Here is a 19,518-nt window from a genome sequence, read left to right on the forward strand (position 1 = left end):
ACAGTGTGGGTCTAATGAGACTTGAAAGCCTAGGAGGTTATCTGGCCGACATGGATGAGGTGAACCGAGGATGTTTCTGTGCTTTATGGCTGTATGACTATGACTCATTACTATGTCATGAACAGGTAGAGAAAAAAATCAAACCAAAAGCTAACAGAAGGCAGGCCTTTTACGTATGAGGGACAAGAATACAAAAAAGTCGAAGTCAAACTTCAGGTATATAACACCCAGGTTACAGCATACTCAGAGTAACAGTGATGAGTTTTGGACATCATACTTTTGGATGTTTACACTAACCTCAAAGGAAGTGCAGGTAGATTCACAAGAATGATAGCCGGTTTCTGAAAGTTGAATTATCAGTAGATTTTAAAACAACTAGGGATGCATTCCCTGGAATTCAGAGGGATTCAGCTGAGTTGATTGAAGTTCTCTCGATGTTAAGGGGAACAGGTCAGGTAGATAAAGAAAAGCTATTTCTGCTGGGTGGGAAATCAAAAACTAAGACCACCATTTAAAAATTAGAGGTACTCATTTTAGGAGTGAAATTTAGAAACACTTCTATCTAATAGGTTGCAGTGGGAGACAGTTTGTAATCGTGACCATAAATGGCAATTGATGCTCGATCAATTGCTCATTTTAAATCTGAGAATGATGTTTCAGTAGATATCAAGGAACAAAGGGCATTGGAGTTAGATGTAAGATCAGTCACAATCTTATCAAATAAGATCAACATGGTGGCACAATGGTTAGCAATGCTCCCTGAGTGCCAGGGACATGGGTACAATCCCAGCATTGGGGAGACTATGTGGAATTAGTACGTTCTCCCCAGTCTCTGTGTGGGTTTCTTTGGAGTCTCCAGTTTCCTCCCACAGTCCGACTAAATGGCTTGGACTTAGTAAAATTGCCCTGTAATTGTCCAAGGATGTGCAGGTTATGTGGTTTAGCCATGAGGTTTAAAAACCCCATGCATGGTTACAAAGATGGGGTAGGGGTGGTTCTGGATGGGATCTCCTTCAGAGGGGCAGAGCAGACACCATGGGCTGAATGGCCCTATCTGGACTGTAAGATTCTATGAAATGACAGGACAGGTTCTAGGGCTGAATGGTCTCCATCCATTCCATGAAGGCCAGGGGAGTGGTGACCTTATATCTGCTGTAGTCCTTTTCCCCTTTAAAAACTCAAAGGGCAATCAGTGGCTCTTCAATGTTGAGAATAAAATCTGATTGTAAAAGCTGTGAGAGGGATGACCCTAAAGCTTCATGAGCAGGCTGTGTTTGAGTGTTAGACTGCATGGCAACTACCTGCCTTACAACTGAAACAACCACCATAAAAGCACTCCGTGAAAGAAAAAACAGTTTGAGGGACAATGCTCTACCTTCCCGGCACTTGACAAATTAACAATTCACGTAACAGGAGGTTATAAAAAGAAATGATTTTCGCTTGTATATTTTTTTAAATCACAAATTATTATTTTTTGCAATAAAAATATAGATTACACAAAAGAGACGTTTCCTGTTGTGGAGACATACAAAATAAAATAAACCAGGCGATGGTGAGGATAGGCCCTTGGTTAAAAAAACTCAAACAGACAAGAGCAGAAGGTGGACCGAGAATTTGGAAGAGTCCATTGTTTGACCAGATTAAAACTGTGTGCCGTTAATTGGGGTGGCTGCACTGTGAGGTTGTCTAAAAAATGGGGTGCTTCTTTGACAGGAGGCGATTCTGTGTGAAATATGGGAGGGGTCAGGTTGGAATGGATCTGGGGTGAGGAAGGATGAAGATTCTGAGATGATAAAGTGGAGAGAGGGGAAGGATAGGATGGAAGGGGTAGATTGGGTTGGTGGGTAAAACCAACTGCTAAGGCACCACCAGGCTGATTTCAGCGGGCTTGTTCTCCATGTTGCGTGTAGTGGTCTTGCCGTGCTGGTCCCGGAGGTGGACCCGCAGGGTGCTGTAGTGGGTGAAGCGCATGTCGCAGTAACTGCAGCAATGCGGCGAGTCGCCGTTGTGCACGTTCATGTGGTCCTTGAGCGAGCGCTTCTGCGTGAAGGTGCGACCGCAGATAGCGCAGCAGTACGGCTTGAAGCCGGTGTGCACATTGATGTGCTGCGCCAGCCGTGCATTTTTCTTGAACACTTTGCCGCACAGCAGGCACATGTAGAGCTTGTGGACTACCATGTGGGCAGCCAGGTGCTCGCGGTGCTCGAACGGTGCGCCGCATTCCGAGCACAGGCCAGGGCTGCGCGCTGACTCCCCTTCCTTACCGCCCAGTCCCGCCAGGGCGGTGGCAGAAGGGGGCGGCGGCTGTTGCTGTTGAGGTGCCAGCGGCGGGTGCTCCTCTCCAGGCCGGTAGTAACTACCAGTGAAGCCGCTGCTGCGGCACTCCTCACTGGCTGAGCTCTCATAGTCCTCCTCCTGGAACTCGTCCGAGATCATCACCTCTGACATGTCATAGGGAGGGCCACTGGCATCTGGGTAGCCACCCGCTGTTGAGTGAATGCCTGGATCGGGCTCCAGGCCGTTAGCGGCCTCAGGACCGCGCACTTTGCCCACCGGCTCCGGGCAACCCTCCATGCAGTCGGCTAGCGACTCCACCTTGTGGATGCAGATGTCCTCGGTCCCACTGAAATCTGAGTGTTGTTCTGACTCCAGCTTCACCACATCGTCAGCTGGCGTCCGCTTCGGTATTTTCTCCTCTGATGCTGGTGCCGCTGCCCCAGCTTCCCAGGGAGCTGGCCTCTCTGTGTCCGGCACTCGCTCTGACGAGCTGGCGATCTGCGGCGTGCCAGGCCCCTCATCGACTCCCTCGGATGGGGGCACGCGGGGCCCGATGCGTGGTGACAGCGATTGGCGGCACTTCTCCACCACATGCTCCATCTGCAGGCAGCTCGCGGCTGTCAGGTAGTCGAGGATGTCATTGAAGGGGAACTCAAGGCAGCCGGTATAGCATGAGAGCAACAGGCGCAGCACAATCTGGGCGCCGGTCATGGGGAAGACCTGCACCTCCTGTGATGGGTTCATGTGGAACTGATCACGCAGGAACGGCGAGCATGCGGCCAATACCACCCTGTGTCCAGGGAAACGCAGCTGGTCTGCCACGATGGTCACGTCACAGAAACGCTCCTCCAGCCGCAGTTGGTTCATCTTCTTCAGGATGGTCACCTCGTGGCTCGGGAACTGAAACCTCACTACGTCATCAGACGCCATGGCTGGGCAGAGGAATCTGGGGAGGGATAAAGAGAAGAATAACAGGGAGAGGTCCTTAGGATGACATTCTCCAATTGCTTATCTGAGGAGGGGGACAAGAAGGAAAAATAACAGGGAAAGATGCATCAGACATCTTCAGATGAACCACAATATACCCAGTGTTGCTAACATACAAGCAAGACGCAGGGCGAATCATTCCTTTCCCCCTGGAAATAGGAGGAAGATGAGCCCATTTGGCTCCTCTCCTCTGCCAGATTATGATTGTAGCTTTTGCTCTTTCCTGTCTGTCAACAATAATCCTCAACTCCCTCATACGGATTAAGCTGCCAGCTGCAAGGTCCCCTCCAAGCCACTCACCATCCTGACTTGGAAATATATTGCCGTTCCTTCACTGGGTCAAAATCCTGGAATTCCTTCCCTTAGGTGATTGGGGGTCAACCTACAGCATGTGGACTGCAATGGATCAAGGTTGCTGCTCACTTCTCAAGGGCAGTAAGGACGGGTAATAAAATCCTGGCCAGCCAGCAACGCCTATATCCCACCAGTAAATTTTTTAAAATCCTATTCAACTCGGCCTTGAGTATATACCCTGAACCAATCTCCCAGACTTGCTGGAGAAGTGAATTCTAAGCCATCATTTATTGCGCATCCCTAGTTTCAGAGGCCAGTTGAGAGTCAACCATATTCCTGTGGTTCTAGAGTCACATGAAAACCAGACCAAGTAAGGATAGCAGTTTCCTTCCCTAAAGGGCATCAGTGAACCAGATGGGTTTTTCCTGACAATGGATTCATGGTCATCCTTAAGATCTTAATTCCAGATTTTTATTGAATTCAAATTCCACCATAGCGGGGATCAAACTTAGGTCCCTGAACATTCTGGATTAACAGTTCAGTGATAATACCACGACACCATCGCCTCCCTCCTTCTCCCCACCTTAAATTAGAAACTCTTTATTATTAAACTGTGGCTCCTCACTTATATTTCGCCCAAAAGAGAAGTATCTCAGCATCTTGCATTTCAAGGTCACTCAGAATATTATATGTTTCAATAAGATTACCTCTCATTTTTCCTAATTCCAATGAGTATAGGCCTAACCTGCAGATGCACAAATCATGGGCAGCAGAAGGCTGGTCAGCCCTTCAAACCGTCCAGTCTCTGCCACTCAATAAGATCTTGGCCAATTTGTAAGTGTTTTAAATTCCACATTCCCAATTATCCAAAAGCTTTTTGATTCCCTTGCCTATCAAGGATCTTAAAAATATTAAATGACCTCCACCATCTTAGAATCAGAGCATATTTACAGCACGGAAAGAGGCCCTTCATCCCACAGTGTCCATGCTACTCATCCATGTCCATCTAATCTAATCTAATCCTATTTTCAAGCACTTGATCTTGTACCTTTGTATGCATTTCATCTGTTCATTTAAATAGTTCCAAAATGCCCTGAGGGTTCCTGCCTCTACCACCCTTTTAAACAATGAGTTCCAGATAAGCACAGTCCTCTGGATGAGAAATAATTTCCTCAAATTCCCTTTAAACCTTCTGCTTTTTAATCTTAAAATTGTGCCCCTGGTTACTAACCCCTCAACTAAGGGGAAAATGTTTTCCTTATCTCAGAATGTTGTACACCTCAAGTGGGAGCGTGAGTGGAGAAATGGCATGTGGAAATTTTAATCCAGACAAGTGCATTTTTTAATTCATTCATAGGAGGTAGGCGTTGTCACCTAGTTGTGCATTGAGGGCTGGGCAATTAATGCTCAGTCAGCCACATTGCTATGGTTCTGGAGTCCCATGTTGACCAGACCGGGTAGGGATAGCAGTTTCCTGCCTTAAAGGACATTAATGAACCAGATGGGTTTTTCCAACACTGGATTCATGGGTATCTTTAGACTATTAATTCCAGATTTTGAAAAAAATGAATTCAAATTCCACCATCTACCATGGCAGGATTCAAACCTGTTTTCCTGGGTTGCAACCTGAGTGTCTGGATTAGCAGTCCAGCAATTAATAGCATTAAGCCATCACCTCCCCTTAAGTGTGAAGCGATGCAGTTTGAGAGATCAAATGCAAGAGGAGACTATACAGTAAATGATAACACCATGAGGAGCACTAAATAACAGAGGGACCTTGAGGTGCATGTCCATAGCTCCTTGAAAATGGCAATACAGGTGGATAAGGCAGGAAAAGGTGTTAGGCATGCTTGCATTCATCAGTCAGATCACTGAGTATAAAATTGATGAGTCATGTTGCAGCGGTATATAACTTTAGTTAGGCCACATTTGGAATATTGTGTGTAGTTCTGGTCACTACACCATAGGAGGATATAGAGGTATTAGAGAGGGTGCAAAAGAAGTTTGCCAGGCTGTTGTCTGAATTGGAGTGTAGTGTTGAAAAGTGTGGTGCTAGAAAACCACAGCAGGCCAGGCAGCATAAGCCCTGATGCCCGAAACATCGATTCTCCTGCTCCTCGGATGCTCCCTGGCCTGCTGTGGTTTTCTAGCACCACACTTTTCAACTCTGGTCTCCAGCATCTGCAGTCCTCACTTTCTCCTTCTGAACTGAAGTGTATTAGCTATAAGGAGAGGATTGTTTTTGCTGACGAGTCAGAAGCTAAGGTGTGACCACAGAAATACATTAAATTGGGAATCGCAGATAGTCAGAGTCTTTTTGCCAAGATTTAGATTTTATGGGCATAGATTTAAGGTGAGAGGGGGAAAGTTTAAAGGAGATGTCCGAAGCAAGTTTTTTTTTGATGCAGAGGATGGTGGGTGCCCTTAACATGCTGCCAGGGGAGGTGGTAGAAGCAAATAAAATCGTAATGTTTAACGGGCTTTTAGACAGACAAATAAACAGGCAGTGAATTGAGGAAAAATGGATCATGTGCAAGCAGGTAGGTTCATTTAGAATGGCATCATGGTCAGCACAAACATGGTTGGCCCAAGAGCCTGTTCCTCTGCTGTACCATTCTATGTTCTAGTCAGATCCCTCCTCTGCCTTCTCTGCTCAAAGGCAAACATCCCCAGCCTATCTGGTCTCTCTTCACAGCTGAATCACTGCAACCAGGCAACATCTGCCTCCTCTCTGGTGCAATCTCAATCTGTTTATAGTGTGTTAACCAGTGGTAAAGTATCCTTCACATAACCTTCGGAAGCAAAGTCGCACACATTCTGAGAGAAAAACTTCCCTAAAATGACAATACTGAATTTTAAAATAGGGCCCCCGAGTTCTGAGGAAGAATCATATAGGAGGCAAAGTGTTAACACTATATTTCTCCACAAATGCTGCCAGACCTGATTTTCTCTCATATTTTCTGTTTTTATTTGACATCTCCCAACATCCATGTGACTTTGCTTTTCCTCCCCCTAGTTCTGAAGGCTTTCTCTTTTTAAAAAAAAATCAAAAGGGGCAAATTTTTTCAGTGTTTCTTTCTTCTGGACTGAACAGAGACAGTGCGTGAGAATGATAATTGTGTTACTGAATTGTGTTTACCAAGCATGTGTTTTTGAGATGCTGCCTATGTTGGAACATTTCATGATTAGTTGTTAAATAATATATTATCTTGTTATGTATTTCAATAAAGTTATGCTAATTCTTCTTTGTTGTATTTTAACTATGTTGTAAGAATAAAGTAAGTTTTGGTTTAAACTTAATGATGGATCAATCTAATCATGTGTGAACCACAGCACTTTATATTTGCCTTTTAAAAAGTATAAAAGTTAGGGTCTAGGCTATTTCCATAGTACACTTTGAGGGGGGAGCGAGGTGTGGGTCTAATCTGGTCAATAATATACAGCTAGATGATCAGCCATGATCTCGAATGATGTAGTAGGCTTGAAGGGCCGGATGGCCTACTCCTGCTCCTATATTCTCTGTCTCACCAGGGATGAGGGATTTCTGAGACCAGAGAAACTGGGACAGCTCTCAGCATGGCAAAGAAAGTTAAGGAATTTAGCAGGGAATGATTTAGCAAAGATTTTCAAAATTACGAAAGGCTTTGACAGAGTAGACACAAAGAAACTGCTTCCAGTGGCAGTGGGTCAGTAACCAAAGAATATGGATTTATTATTTACCATTTATCATCAGAAGGAGGGATGAGGAGCAATTAAAAAATTCAAAAAGGAAAATTGCAGCTGATTGAATACCTCTAACAACGGACCCCAGGTCTTGTGGCACATGAACAGCCTCCCTGCCCCCCTCTGAACTCCAGTTTTTAATCCCATATAATGGTCCAATGGCATGGAAGGAACAGTCCTAACACAGTAAATCCCTTCAAGTTTCAATGTCAGACAGTAAGTGCGAGTGCAACGATGCGGTGGAAAGAAAAATGGAGTCTCTACCATCACGTTCCATAGCTCTAAACCTCTGCATACAGAAGTGACTATCCAAGTGAACTGTCACATGCCAAAACGATTGGTTGTATAGCCTCCTCCCTTACTGTTGAATTCCAAGCATGACGCAATTAAGTTGCATTGAGGTATTTAATTCAATCATGAGAATATAAAAAGTATGCTTAGTAAAGTTGCAGATGACATCGATATTGGTGGTATAGTAGACAGAGAAGAAGGTTATCTCAGATTACGAAGAGATCTTAATCAATTGAGTCAATGGGCCAAAGGGTGGCAGATGGAGTTTAATTTGGATACATGTTAGGTATTGCATTTTGATAAAACAAACAAGGGTTTGACTTCCACAATTAAAAGCAGAGCCTTGGGTAATGTTGTAGAACAGAGAGACCTAGGTGTTCAGCTTCATAATTCAAGTTTACATCATATGTAAACATGGTGATAAAGACGATGTTTAGCACGCTTGCCTTCATTGCTCAGACCTTCAAAGTATAGGAGTTGGGACATCATGTTCAGCCTGTATATGACATTGGTGAGGCCTCTTAGGGAGTAATGTGTTCGGTTCTGGTCGCCCTGTTATAGGAAGAAGCCTAGAGAGGTTTCAGAAGAGATTTACCAGGATATTGCTGGGATTGGAGGGTTTAAGTTATAAGGAGAGGCTGGATAGGTAGGTGGGACTAGTTTAGTTTGGGATGGTGGTTGGCATGGACTGGTTGAACCGAAGGGTCTGTTACCGTGCTGTAAGACTCTAATCCAGTCATTCTAATTAAGCAACACAAATAATGAGTCACTCTCCCCATCAGCGCACACAACTTGAAAATCACTTTCGACCCAAGCTTGAACAAGCCAATTTCTGTCTACCTCCTACCTGCATCTCCCAACAAGATTTGCCATTTTCCTTTCTACCACTCCGCAACATTCCCATTCCAAACCCTGTCCCACTTCCACATCACCATTAGCCCTCATCCACCCCCCCCCCTCTCTTGTACTGTCATAGGTCCAATCTAAGTCTGATTCATCCCATCTGAAATAAAAACTAAATGGTGGAGAACCTCAGACCTGGCAGCAATAGGGTCAATGTTTTGAATACAGTACGATGTTTCTTCAAAACTAAGCCTATTCCTTCTGTGCAGTTTCCTAACACATTAGCTCTATGTCTAACAGTGTCTGCAGTGAGGCAATACCAGCAATTTGACCCAATGATAGTGATACAGTCCCAAGACAAGAGATTCCTCAACTCCGCTCAACTCCATGATCTTCCCGTATGCTATTGGCTAAAAGTAATTTCATAGCCTTCAATCAATTTATAGAAAGCCTTCTCAATGAGGGAGGTATTCTAAGTACCGTCATGGAGAAGCGCACAGCAGGGAGGTGGAGTGATGTAGAGAGAAAATTACTTTGTGATGGTTAGTTTAGGGTTTTGGTGCAACGCATTTTGGGATATGGTTAAGGTTTTGAGAAGTTAATATTTGGATGGTTAAGGATTTTCTGTGGTTGTGTTAGCATTGAGGTTTTCGAGAGGTTTATGTTTTAGGCTGAAACAAATTGCTGGATAAAGGCAGCAGGTCTGGCAGTATCTGCAGAGAGAAAGGAGAGTTAACATTTTGGTACAATCCAGAACTGATTGTAGCTATTTAAGATTGGTACATACACTGAAGGTGGGGTGGGAGCTGGAAAATACCAACATCATATATACAAACCTTTTCCCCGCTATAATCAGTTCTGAAGACAGGTTACTGGAATAGAAGTGTTACCTCTATTTTCTCTCCCTGCATGCTGCCAGACTTGCTGAGTTTTTTTCACCATCTTCCATTTTTATTTCTTTGGTTTGTTTTCGTTCCAGATTTAAGACTGGTCTGGTTAGGATTTTCATGAGCGGTTAAAGTTCTGGGGGGAGGTGGAATGTGTTGTGGGTTTTGGCTATGCCTTTGGTAATGTTCTGAATGGTTTGGTAAGTATGAAGTTTTTTGGTGAAAAGGAGTTATGATTTTTGGGGCTGAAACTTTCAGATAGTTAGGTTACTTTGGGGTTTGGTAGTTAAGGTACTGGAGGTTATGGTTTTGAGGGTGTTTTAAGGGTTTTAGGCTATTCAGGTTATGGTTTTCTATACATGGTTTGGAAATTGAGTTTTGAATTTGAGGAGGGTTGAAAATGGGGATTTGGATAGGGTTTGAGATGAAATTTAGATGTTGAATTTAAAGAGTGTTGGTGGCGAGGTTTTGGATGAAAGGTTTGTAAGGGCGGTTGGAGATGAGGAAGGGGCTTAGATGTCAGGTTTAGAGAATGGCTGGAGACAGTATTCAGTATCATGTTTGGAGGTGTGGGATTAAAATGACATTTGGATGGAGGGTTTAGAATTTGCTGCCAAGTATGGAGTGTTGATACAGACAGATTTCTAATTATGGGAATTAACAGTCATAAGGGAAAGTTGAGGATTATCAGATTATTCATGATCTCACTGAATGTCTGAGCAAATCCGAAGGCTTACTTTTGCTTTCACATTGTTTGGAAGGAAGAGGATAATATTTGGAAATGATGTTGTGATTGTTAGAAACACTATTTTGGAGATGGGGGTCTTTTGGTCCAGGTTTTGAAGAGGGCTTTTGGTTGCAAGATTAGAGAGGGCTGGGGTTGCAGTCTTGGGGATAAGGTGTGGAGTTGGGGCTTTGAAGACAGATTGGATATGAGGCTTCCAGAGGATTGGAGGTGGGGCTTGGAAGGGGCTGGAAGTGGTTTGAAGGTGGGGGTATGGGCTGAGATGGGGGAGTTGAAGGTGGTGGGAGGAAACTGTGGGAAACATTAACCCCATACCTTACAGAACGATTGGGGGCGGGGGGGTTGAAGATGGCGATTTGAGGCATTTGGAGGTGGGGATGAGCAGTTAAAGATGGTGGAAGAAAGATTGTGAAGATGGTGTGGCAGCGGGATTTAAGTTTGTTTGGTTGAAGATTGGGGTGCGTTTGAGTAAAAGATGGGGGTTTGGAGATGGGGATAGGATGGTGAAATTAAGGGTGGCTTAACCCGGGGGGGGGGGGAACTAAAATCAAAGGAATTGGGGATGCAGGAGTTAAATATGGGGGTTCGGAGGCAGGGGGGAGATCGGAGGCAGGGGGTGGGGGGAGGAATCGGGGGAGGGGGGAGGAATCGGAGGCAGGGGGTTGGAGGGGGAATCGGAGGCGGGGGGGTTGGAGGGGGAATCGGAGGCGGGGGGGTTGGGGAGATAAAATTATGATGTTATGGGTTTAGAGGGAGGTGGGGGGGGGGGGAGAGGACGTTACAGACGGTCGGGGGCGGGGTAACACTCGGATGAGTTTTTTTAAATCCAGGAGCTTCCACGTAGGTTCCCCTCCTCACCCTCTCCCCCGGCCGGGGTCAGCGGCCGCGGCTCCGGCCTCTCCGGCCCAGGCGAACATGGGATAACTCCAGCCCCAGGCATGGGGCCTAACGCGAGCGGGAGCGGGGCCGGGGGGGGGAAGAGAGAAGAGGATGAGGGCGGGGTACAGTGCGAGGTGAAGACCCGAGCTCCCCCCACTCCCCCCCCTCTCTCTCTCTCTCTTTTCTCCCGTCCTGTCTCCCCGTAGGCCCCGCTCGGACTCACCAGGCTCCGAGTTGCCGCAGTCCCCGGCGGGTGGCCGACCGATTCCCGGGCCCGGATCCGCCAAAACTGCCGTGCGCCGGCAGCGGAGCGGAGCTGGGCCGACCAGCCGCAGCCGCGGAGTTTCCACCAGCCTCCCTTCCCTCCTTCCTTCCCTTCCCTTCCCAGGATCTCCCGGTCACTGGATCCCTCCTCACTGGATCGCCCCGCCGCTCGGTCTCCCCGTCCCCCGGATGTCGCTCGATCTCTTGGCCACTGGATCTCTCTCCCCCCCCCACCCCCGGAGATCTGTGTCACTGGATCTCTCTCCCCCCCCCACCCCCGGAGATCTGTGTCACTGGATCTCCCTCCCCATGATCTCCCCAGCGTCTGGATCTTACTCTCTCTCTCTGGGTCTCCCCGCGGCTGGACGTCCCCGCCGCCGATTCCAGCGTCACTCGATCTCCCTCTCACCAGATCTCCCGTTGCGCAATCTCCGAGCTGCACTGGATCCCCCCCCGGCCCCTGATATCGCTCGATGTCTGCCACTGCAAACCTACTCGGCACATGGTCTCTCCATCACTCGATCCCACTCTCATTGGATCTCACCATAACTCGTTCTTTCTGTTATTCTTCTCCCCCGTCAATGGATCTCTGTTGCACTCCAGCCTTTCTGCAGGTGGGGGCGATCCTCATTTGATGTCTCAGACACCGGGACCTTCCACTGGGTCATTCGATCTCTCGGTAAATAGATTTCCCCGATGTTGAATCCGCAACTGAATCTCTGTAGCACTCAATAATATTGGCACTGTTGGTGCATGCCACTGAATCCCTAGCACTCGACCTCTTAGCCACTGATATCGCTCAATCTCCCTAACACTGGATCGGCCAATCAATCGATTGATCATACTGACACTTTATAGCTCACTAACTGGAATAGAAAACTCTCACTAATCCCCAGATTTCAAACATCCTAGTACTGGATCACTAATCAATGTCTTTGCATCTCTATTGCTTACTCTCTTCCACTAATCTCCCCAATCACACTCTTGTTTATTTACTCGATCGATCACTGGAACACTGTCTCATAAGATCTCTGACTTGATCACCTAGGCACTCCCATCTTACTTCAGCTCAATTTATCAGTCATTAGAACCCTCTCGGACCTGATCTCACTGGCGTAGGATCTCCTTGCTGCACGATCTGTGAATAGGCTCTTATCATGACTTCATCTGTAACTGTATCTCTCCTACCTGTCAGTCAGTCCATAAATAGAACCTTCACCATCACTTTATTTCTGTTCCATTAGAATCTCTGCCCACGCCCATTCATATGATTCATCACTGGATCTTCCCAATACTTGATCTTTTAGCCACAGATCTGTCACTGTTTCTCAAATAGCGTAGTAGAACCCTTATTGCTAGATCACTGTCACTCAGTCTAATTATCACTATTTATCTCTATTGATCAATCTCTGTAGAACTCTTCATTCAATTTCTGTAACTGGATCTCCCAACACTCAAATCTACTGTTCACCAGATACACCTGCTTCAGCACTCTTTCATTTAATCACTGGATCTGTCATTTGACATCTGCCAATGAATCCTTCAGCAATATCTCTAATACTGTCACTCGATTTCCCTAGCAATGGATCGACCACTGTTTCTGTCATTTGAGCTCTGGTATTGAAATTCTATGACACCAGATTTGTTTGCTATTAGATGTCAGACTTTGTACTCAGTACTCTAGCACTGGATGGATCTCGAACAGGATCGATTTGACATAATCCTCTGTCAAACTGGGACTGAGTGCATTAATCACAGGATGCTTTTGGCTCTATAATCTGTAGTTCTGACACAGAATCCGTCTGGTTGTGAATCATTCTGACAGTCAGTTGGCATCAGATTCAGCACTTCCTAATGTTTTTATATTGCATGGTTCCAGCAATTGCTATAGGATCACTCCAAAGATTGGCACATTTGAAACTGGATCTTTCTCTGAATCTCATCCGTTTTCTACTGACAAACACCACAGTCACACAGATTCACAAACTCTTAGCTAACAAACCTACCAGCTATGTTTTATACATCCCCACACGAATCAGTGTTTTAGTACTTATTAAATGATAAACTTCCTTTCATTGGTAAAATGGCAAATCTTAGCTGTCATAATAGCTGTCTCATTTGTCAGTGTTAAGTTAAAATTGCCATTCATGGACTCATACAACAATTCAGTTCATGTCTTTGCAGAATGAATATTTATGAGAATAGTAATTCTGCCCCTCTCCCCATTTGAGATTAGTTACAATCCTGTTCCCACCATGAATGAAGTTAACCAACATTGCTATCTTCTCTATTTTTGGGGATTTGTAACAATTCTGCTCTACTAAATCTAAGATTGGTAATAATCCTGTTCTTCCCCGCTGTTTCAGATTGTGCAGGATTGTTATCAGTGTCAAAGATTAGTAACAATCCTGTTTCCACCATGCCTGAGATTAGTAATATTTATGCGCTTATATTTGAGATCAGTAACAATTGTGTTACCACTGTCTATGGGATTAATAATTTTATTCCCTTAATTTTCTACACCATCCCCAACACCATGTAGGAGTTTAGCAAACATGCTTAATGTCAAATTTATCAGACGAGAGAATTTATGAAATTTATATTTATTTGTCAAGCAGCTGAAGATTGACACCAATATTATCCTTAGAGTTGAAATGAACCACAACACAATCTAAAAATTATACATTCTATTTTTTACATGTAATAAAACTCTACTGAGATGGAAAAGACAAGCTCTCTAATGGACTTAAAGGGTGGCTTGGTAGGTCACAGCTCATTCTCAGCAGGGATGGGAACAGTCAGGAAGGTTTGAAAGCTACACTGGTCCCTTAATCACACTACTCCCATTGGGAATTGATTTAGCAGCAGATAAAACTAGCCATGCCTGATGTTATAATACTTAGTAATCGTAGTTTCGTAAATACTGTCAGAATACAAAGCGGAGATTAAACTAAACCTGGACAAAACATAGGCAAGGCCTCAGCTGGGATACTTTATCCTGTTCAGGACCATTGGAGCACTTTAGAAAGGACATTAGGGTTGGGGTAGGTGCAGAAGAGGTCTCCAAAAATTGTTCTGGGCTAAAGGATATGGAGTGCTTGGGACTGTTCTTTGTGGTGGTGGTTTGGTGTAGGGGAAGGAGGTTAGGTGCAAAATTGCAAGATGCTCAAAATCATAAATAGTTTCATCAAAGTAAACACAGAGAAACTGTTTCCGTTGGTTACATGAGTTGAAAACTAGAGGGCATAGGAGCAAGTTAATCAGCAGAAGAACCCAGAGGTGACAAGGAGAAATATTACTACAGGTAGCGATCTGCAAGACACTACCCAGTGGAAAGAGATTCAATAACAGATTTTGACTTTGAAATTTAACAAGCACTTCAATCTGCATTTAACATGCTGTAACTTACAGGGCTATAGCCCCCAGGCTGGAGAGTAGAATTATGTTAGATGGACAGCAGCTGACACAATCGGCTGAAGAACCATCATCCATGATGTGAGTTCTATGATCTTTGTAAATTCAACAAATAGAAGGGGAAAATGATATTTACAAAGTGATGGGTGTTTGATTAATTGAATCATATTACCAAGGAACCTGCAGAGCCATGAAAGGTGAATGGCTTCCTGCTCTGCAGTCTGATGTCTCAGACTGGAGTACAACTTGGAATTCGGCTGATCAACTCGTCGCAAAGCCTCAGTGACCAGGGCAAAGACCTCAAGGACAGTCAGTAAAGTGGAGGTTCTATCCTCTGAGCCCCAGGGAACCAGTTGCAAGGGCATGTTTGCTGGTGATGTAGCTCCTCTGATTTTGACAAAATTGAGAACTTGACCTAGATGCAGAAAAAATGATCAGATCGGCCATGATCTTGTTGAATGGTGGAGTGGATGTAACGGGAGTATTGACCTATTTTGCTCCCAAATCTTATTGGATAGGGGTCAGAGAACATGATAGAGACTGTGTGTGAGGTTGCATATAATGTGGGGGGAGGCAAAAGAGCAGCAACTCTGCTGAGATGGAGAGAGGAGGAGGCAGGCGCGAGGGGCACTACAAAAAGGAGGAGGAACTGAGTGTTATCTAGAGTGGAATTTGCACGTGTGTGCAGGGTTGCGGTTTTCAGGTTGGTATGGAGTACCCATCATCAGTATGTGTCACCTTGCCCCCCCAAGCCATCCCACAAATTGTTCTACTTATTACCCTGCCACTCCCCCAACAACATAATAGGGAACTCTTCAAACACTCTCAACTCTTCTGGAAGGATCCTTTCACTCCCGATCCATCCCCAGTACCTCATTCACCTCTGGGGATCCGCTTACATACACACGACACACACCCTCCCCATTCCAAGGGATCAAGCCCACCAGAAGTGCCACCACCCCCTCCACATTTCTCCTATTCCGCTTAATGCCAACCCAACCCCTAGGGATACACCCCACCCTCCACCCTATCCAAAGGGATTCCCTCTCTCATACCTCACCCCCAGCTTTGGGACCCACCCTCCACCACCGAGAGCTCCACGCCTCCTCGCCAACCCACTTTCCTTACGTGGGAGGGCCCCCCCCATGCACCACACCTCCCTGGCTCCATCACCCCAGGGCCTACCCTGAACCCCCCCCCGTCCAGCTAGGGCACGACCACGTTGATCTCGGCTAGCCTGGGCTCCCCGGAGTTCTTGCCGCTGGTGGTCTTGCCGTGCTGGTCCCGGAGGTGGACCCGCAGGGTGTTGTAGTGGGTGAAGCGCATGTCGCAGTAGCCGCAGCTGTGCGGCGAGTCTCCGCTGTGGACGTTCATGTGGTCCTTGAGCGAGCGGTTCTGGGTGAAGGCCCGGCCGCAGACGGCGCAGCCGTACGGCTTGAAGCCGGTGTGCACGTTGAGGTGCTGGGCCAGCCGCGCGTTCTTCTTGAAGAGCTTGCCGCAGAGCGGGCACATGTAGAGCTTGTGGAGCAGCAGGTGGGCCGCCAGGCCGCTGCGCTGCTCGAACGGGGCCCCGCACTCCGAGCACAGGAGGGGCGGCTCGGCCAAGCCCCCGGCTCCGGGAGCGGGCCCGGGGCCCTCCTCCAGGCCCGAGGCCTGCGGCTCCTCTCCCAGCCCCGGCCGCTGGTAGAAACCCCCTGCCGCCGCCGCCCCCCCGCCGTAGAAACCCCCCGAGGCCCGGCACTCCTCGCTGGCCGAGCTCTCGTAGTCGTCCTCGGGCTCTTCCTCCCCTCCTTCCTCCGCCCCGGTGCCCGGCGGGTAGGCCTCGGCCACCATCCCTTCGGCCTTGGCCCGGTCCTCCTCCCCATCTCCGCCATCGCCCCCTTCCTCCCCCTGGCCCACCTCCAGCCCCGGCCTCCGGTGGACGCGGCCTTCCGTCTCCAGGTAATCGGCGGCGGGCGGAGGAGGCGGGTGAGGGGCGGCGAGGGCCTCCCTGTCACCGGGGCCTAGGAGAGGAGGAGGAGGAGAAGCCTGGGCCTCGAGTTTGACCGGTTCGACGCCTCGCACCGCCCCCGTCGTCCCGGGGGGCTGGGTGGGACGAGGAAGGGGGGAGGCCTCGGCCTCGAGTCTCTCCGCCGCCCGGTTCGCAGCCGCTCCGACGCGCGGGTTTCCGGAGGAGCGGCCCGGGCGCAGGCCTCCTCCTGCGGCTCCAGCGGCCGCAGGCCCCGCTCCCTCCTCGGCCTCGCCGACGCCGCCGCCCCCGTCCTGGGCGAGCCGCAGCAGCGAGGCGGCCACCACGCAGGGCGAGAGCGAGCGGCGGCACTGCTCGACCACGTCCTCCATCTGCAGGCAGCTGGCGGCGGTCAGGTAGTCGAGGATGTCGGCGAAGGGGAACTCGAGGCGGCCGGTGTAGCAGGCGAGCAGCAGGCGGAGCACGGCCTGCGGGGCGGCGGTGGCGGGCAGCACGGTGACCTCGCGGGCCGGCTCCATGCGGAAGCGGTCGCGCAGGAACGGCGAGCAGGCGGCCAGCACCACCCGGTGGCCCGGGAACCGCAGGCCGCCCGCCAGCACCGTCACGTCGCAGAACCACTCGCCCCGCCGCAGCTCGTCCATGTTCCGCAGCGCCGTCGAGTCGTGCTCCGGGAACCTGAAGCGCAGCAGCTTCCCCCCGCCGTCGGCCATCGCCTCCAGCTTCACCGCCTGCAGCAGCGACAACTCGACAAGAGAAGTCCGCTTTGGTGATGGCCTTTCGGGGGTGTGGGGGCTAGTGTTGGCCGAGGAGCCTCAGCGTGTTCTCCCCACACGCGGAGAGGGAGGGCTCTGTGTTGCCCAGGGATCAAGGAACTTGCCTCTTCTCCCTGGCGAACAACCGCTGCGTCTTTCAAAGGGAATCCTCCCTACTCTGTTCACTCCTGCGTCGCCACCCCACCGACCCATTCCTTGTTCCCACCCTTCTGACCCCATTCTATGTTCCCACCCCGATTCATCTTTTTCCTACCCCTCTGCCCATTCCTTGTTCCCACCCCGACCCTATTTTTTTATTCCCGCCCCTCTGACCCCATTTCTTGTTCCCACCCCGATTCCTTTTTCTGCACCTGTTCCCACGCCTCTGACCCTATTTCTTGTTCTCATTTCTCCTTCTCAGCCCCATTCCTCGTTTCCATCCACTTTCCTTCTTCCCTCTCCTCTGCATCCATTCCTTCTTTCCACCTCTCTGCTCATTCCATCTGCCCTCCTACCCCCCCCAATTCCTTCTTCTCACCCCACCATCTCCATTCCTCCTTCCCACACTTCCCTACACTCACCCATCTGCCTCCACTGTATTCCCACCCATCTCCTCTCCTCCCACTCTTGAATCCCCTGCACACTAATTCTGTCCACTGCCTCCATGCTCTTTCAACCTTCTGTGATCTTCCAGGCTGTGAGAGATTGGGTAGGCTTGTTTTTCCTGAGGGGAAAGAAGTCTGACTGAGCACCAATTGAGGTGGACAAAGATCTGAGGGGTGTAGAAAGGGACAAACCTTGCCCAGGGCAGTATGGTGGCTCAGTGGTTAGCACTGCTGCCTTATAGCACCAGGGACCAGGGTTCAATTCCAGCTTTGGGCTGTATGGAGTTTGCACATTTTCTCCACGTTTGCATGTTTCCTCTCACCATCACCATCTAAAAAATATGCAGTTGGATTGTCCTTGCTAAATTACCCATTGTCTAGAGTTGTGCAGGCTAGGTGGATTAGCCATTGAAAATGCAGGGTTACAGGGATAGGGTAGAGAGATGGGTCTGACTGGGATGCTCTTTGGAGAGTTGGTGTAGACCTAATGGGTTGAATGCTTGATTGCACACTGCAGGGGTTCCATTCTGTGAATAGAGGGGTCATAAACCAGAGGGCACAGTTTTATGGTAAAAAGTAGGAGGCTGAGAAGAGATTTGAAGGAAATTCTTTCACTTCAAGGGTTGTGGTTATCCAAATATTTTGCCTGTTTGGATGGTGGAAGCAAGAACCCTTGAGGCATTTAAGAACTATTAAATGAGCACTTGATATATCCTATGATAAAAGGCTACAGGCCACCGATTGGATAATGGGTTTAGAATACATGGAGTTTGATGACTGGCATGGATACAATTTGTTGAAGATCCTCTTTCCCCATTGTTAAAAACTATTACTCCTTGTCATTATGTTTATTTCCATGACCTGGTATAGGAGACTATAATTTGCCGGAAGCCTCAAGCACAAGTAAATGCAATAAGCTGACCAGAAGACTCTCCAACTCTGACCACCAGATTGTAAAAGCTGGCAAGATTTGCAGACTGGTAGTCAAACTATTCTATCAACACACCCTCCTTGGCCATCAGGTATCAAGTTCTAGGGTAATCAAGCAGTAGAGTGGAAGGACACAGCAAGCCAGGCAGCATCAGGAGATGGAGAAGTCGACATTTCGGGTATAACCCTTTTTCAGGACTGAAGACGAGTTACACCTAAAACATCGACTTTTCCACCTCCTGATTCTGACTGGCTTGCTGTGTTCTTTCAGCCTCCTGCTTGTCCACCTTGGATTCCAGTATCTGCAGTTGTTTTTGTCTCTAATCAAGATCTAGGGAGGGATTTAAAACTCAGAATGTTAATATTTTAACTAAGAGGCAGGAATAACACCATAAGACTTTTATGAGGTTATGAAGTTAATAATTAATTTATGAACAAACAGATTTGTTGGTGCAAGCACCTAACAATGAGTTAGAGTACAATCTTTCACAACTGTGTACTATTAAAGTAAGAATGTCTTACTGCTAATTTGTAAGGCTATGCAGGAACACATCTGGAATATTGGTCTCCTTGCTAAAGAGTGGATATACTAGCCATAGAGCGTGCAGGGTAAGTTCACTTGACTTATACTGGAGATGGTAAGATTCTTCTTTGAGGA

The 19,518-nt window shown here is 47.8% G+C and overlaps 2 protein-coding genes across 7 annotated transcripts; both read right to left on the minus strand.

The window, feature by feature from the left end:
• Window positions 1-1,492: 1,492 nt before the first annotated feature.
• LOC132832479 (zinc finger and BTB domain-containing protein 12-like) lies at window positions 1,493-11,620 on the minus strand. 6 transcript variants are annotated; one of them, XM_060850524.1, is made up of 2 exons: window positions 11,527-11,620; window positions 1,493-3,223 (listed from the first exon to the last, which is right to left on the minus strand). In XM_060850524.1, exon 2 carries the CDS (start codon window positions 3,205-3,207, stop codon window positions 1,858-1,860), a length of 1,350 nt encoding a protein of 449 aa, XP_060706507.1. In that variant the 5' UTR covers window positions 3,208-3,223; window positions 11,527-11,620; the 3' UTR covers window positions 1,493-1,857. The 6 variants fall into 6 exon arrangements, 5 of the variants coding, with proteins under 5 accessions (XP_060706507.1, XP_060706506.1, XP_060706509.1 ...); XM_060850523.1 differs by lacking the exon at window positions 11,527-11,620 and adding an exon at window positions 11,150-11,330; XM_060850526.1 differs by lacking the exon at window positions 11,527-11,620 and adding an exon at window positions 11,150-11,330 and having other exon boundaries at window positions 1,493-3,289.
• A 4,137-nt stretch (window positions 11,621-15,757) lies between these two features.
• Window positions 15,758-17,543, minus strand: LOC132832534 (zinc finger and BTB domain-containing protein 12-like). The gene has a single exon (XM_060850618.1). It carries the CDS (start codon window positions 17,281-17,283, stop codon window positions 15,811-15,813), a length of 1,473 nt encoding a protein of 490 aa, XP_060706601.1. The 5' UTR covers window positions 17,284-17,543; the 3' UTR covers window positions 15,758-15,810.
• Window positions 17,544-19,518: the final 1,975 nt, after the last annotated feature.

Source organism: Hemiscyllium ocellatum, chromosome 35 (assembly GCF_020745735.1).
Source record: "Hemiscyllium ocellatum isolate sHemOce1 chromosome 35, sHemOce1.pat.X.cur, whole genome shotgun sequence".
NCBI classification, from domain to species: domain Eukaryota; kingdom Metazoa; phylum Chordata; class Chondrichthyes; order Orectolobiformes; family Hemiscylliidae; genus Hemiscyllium; species Hemiscyllium ocellatum.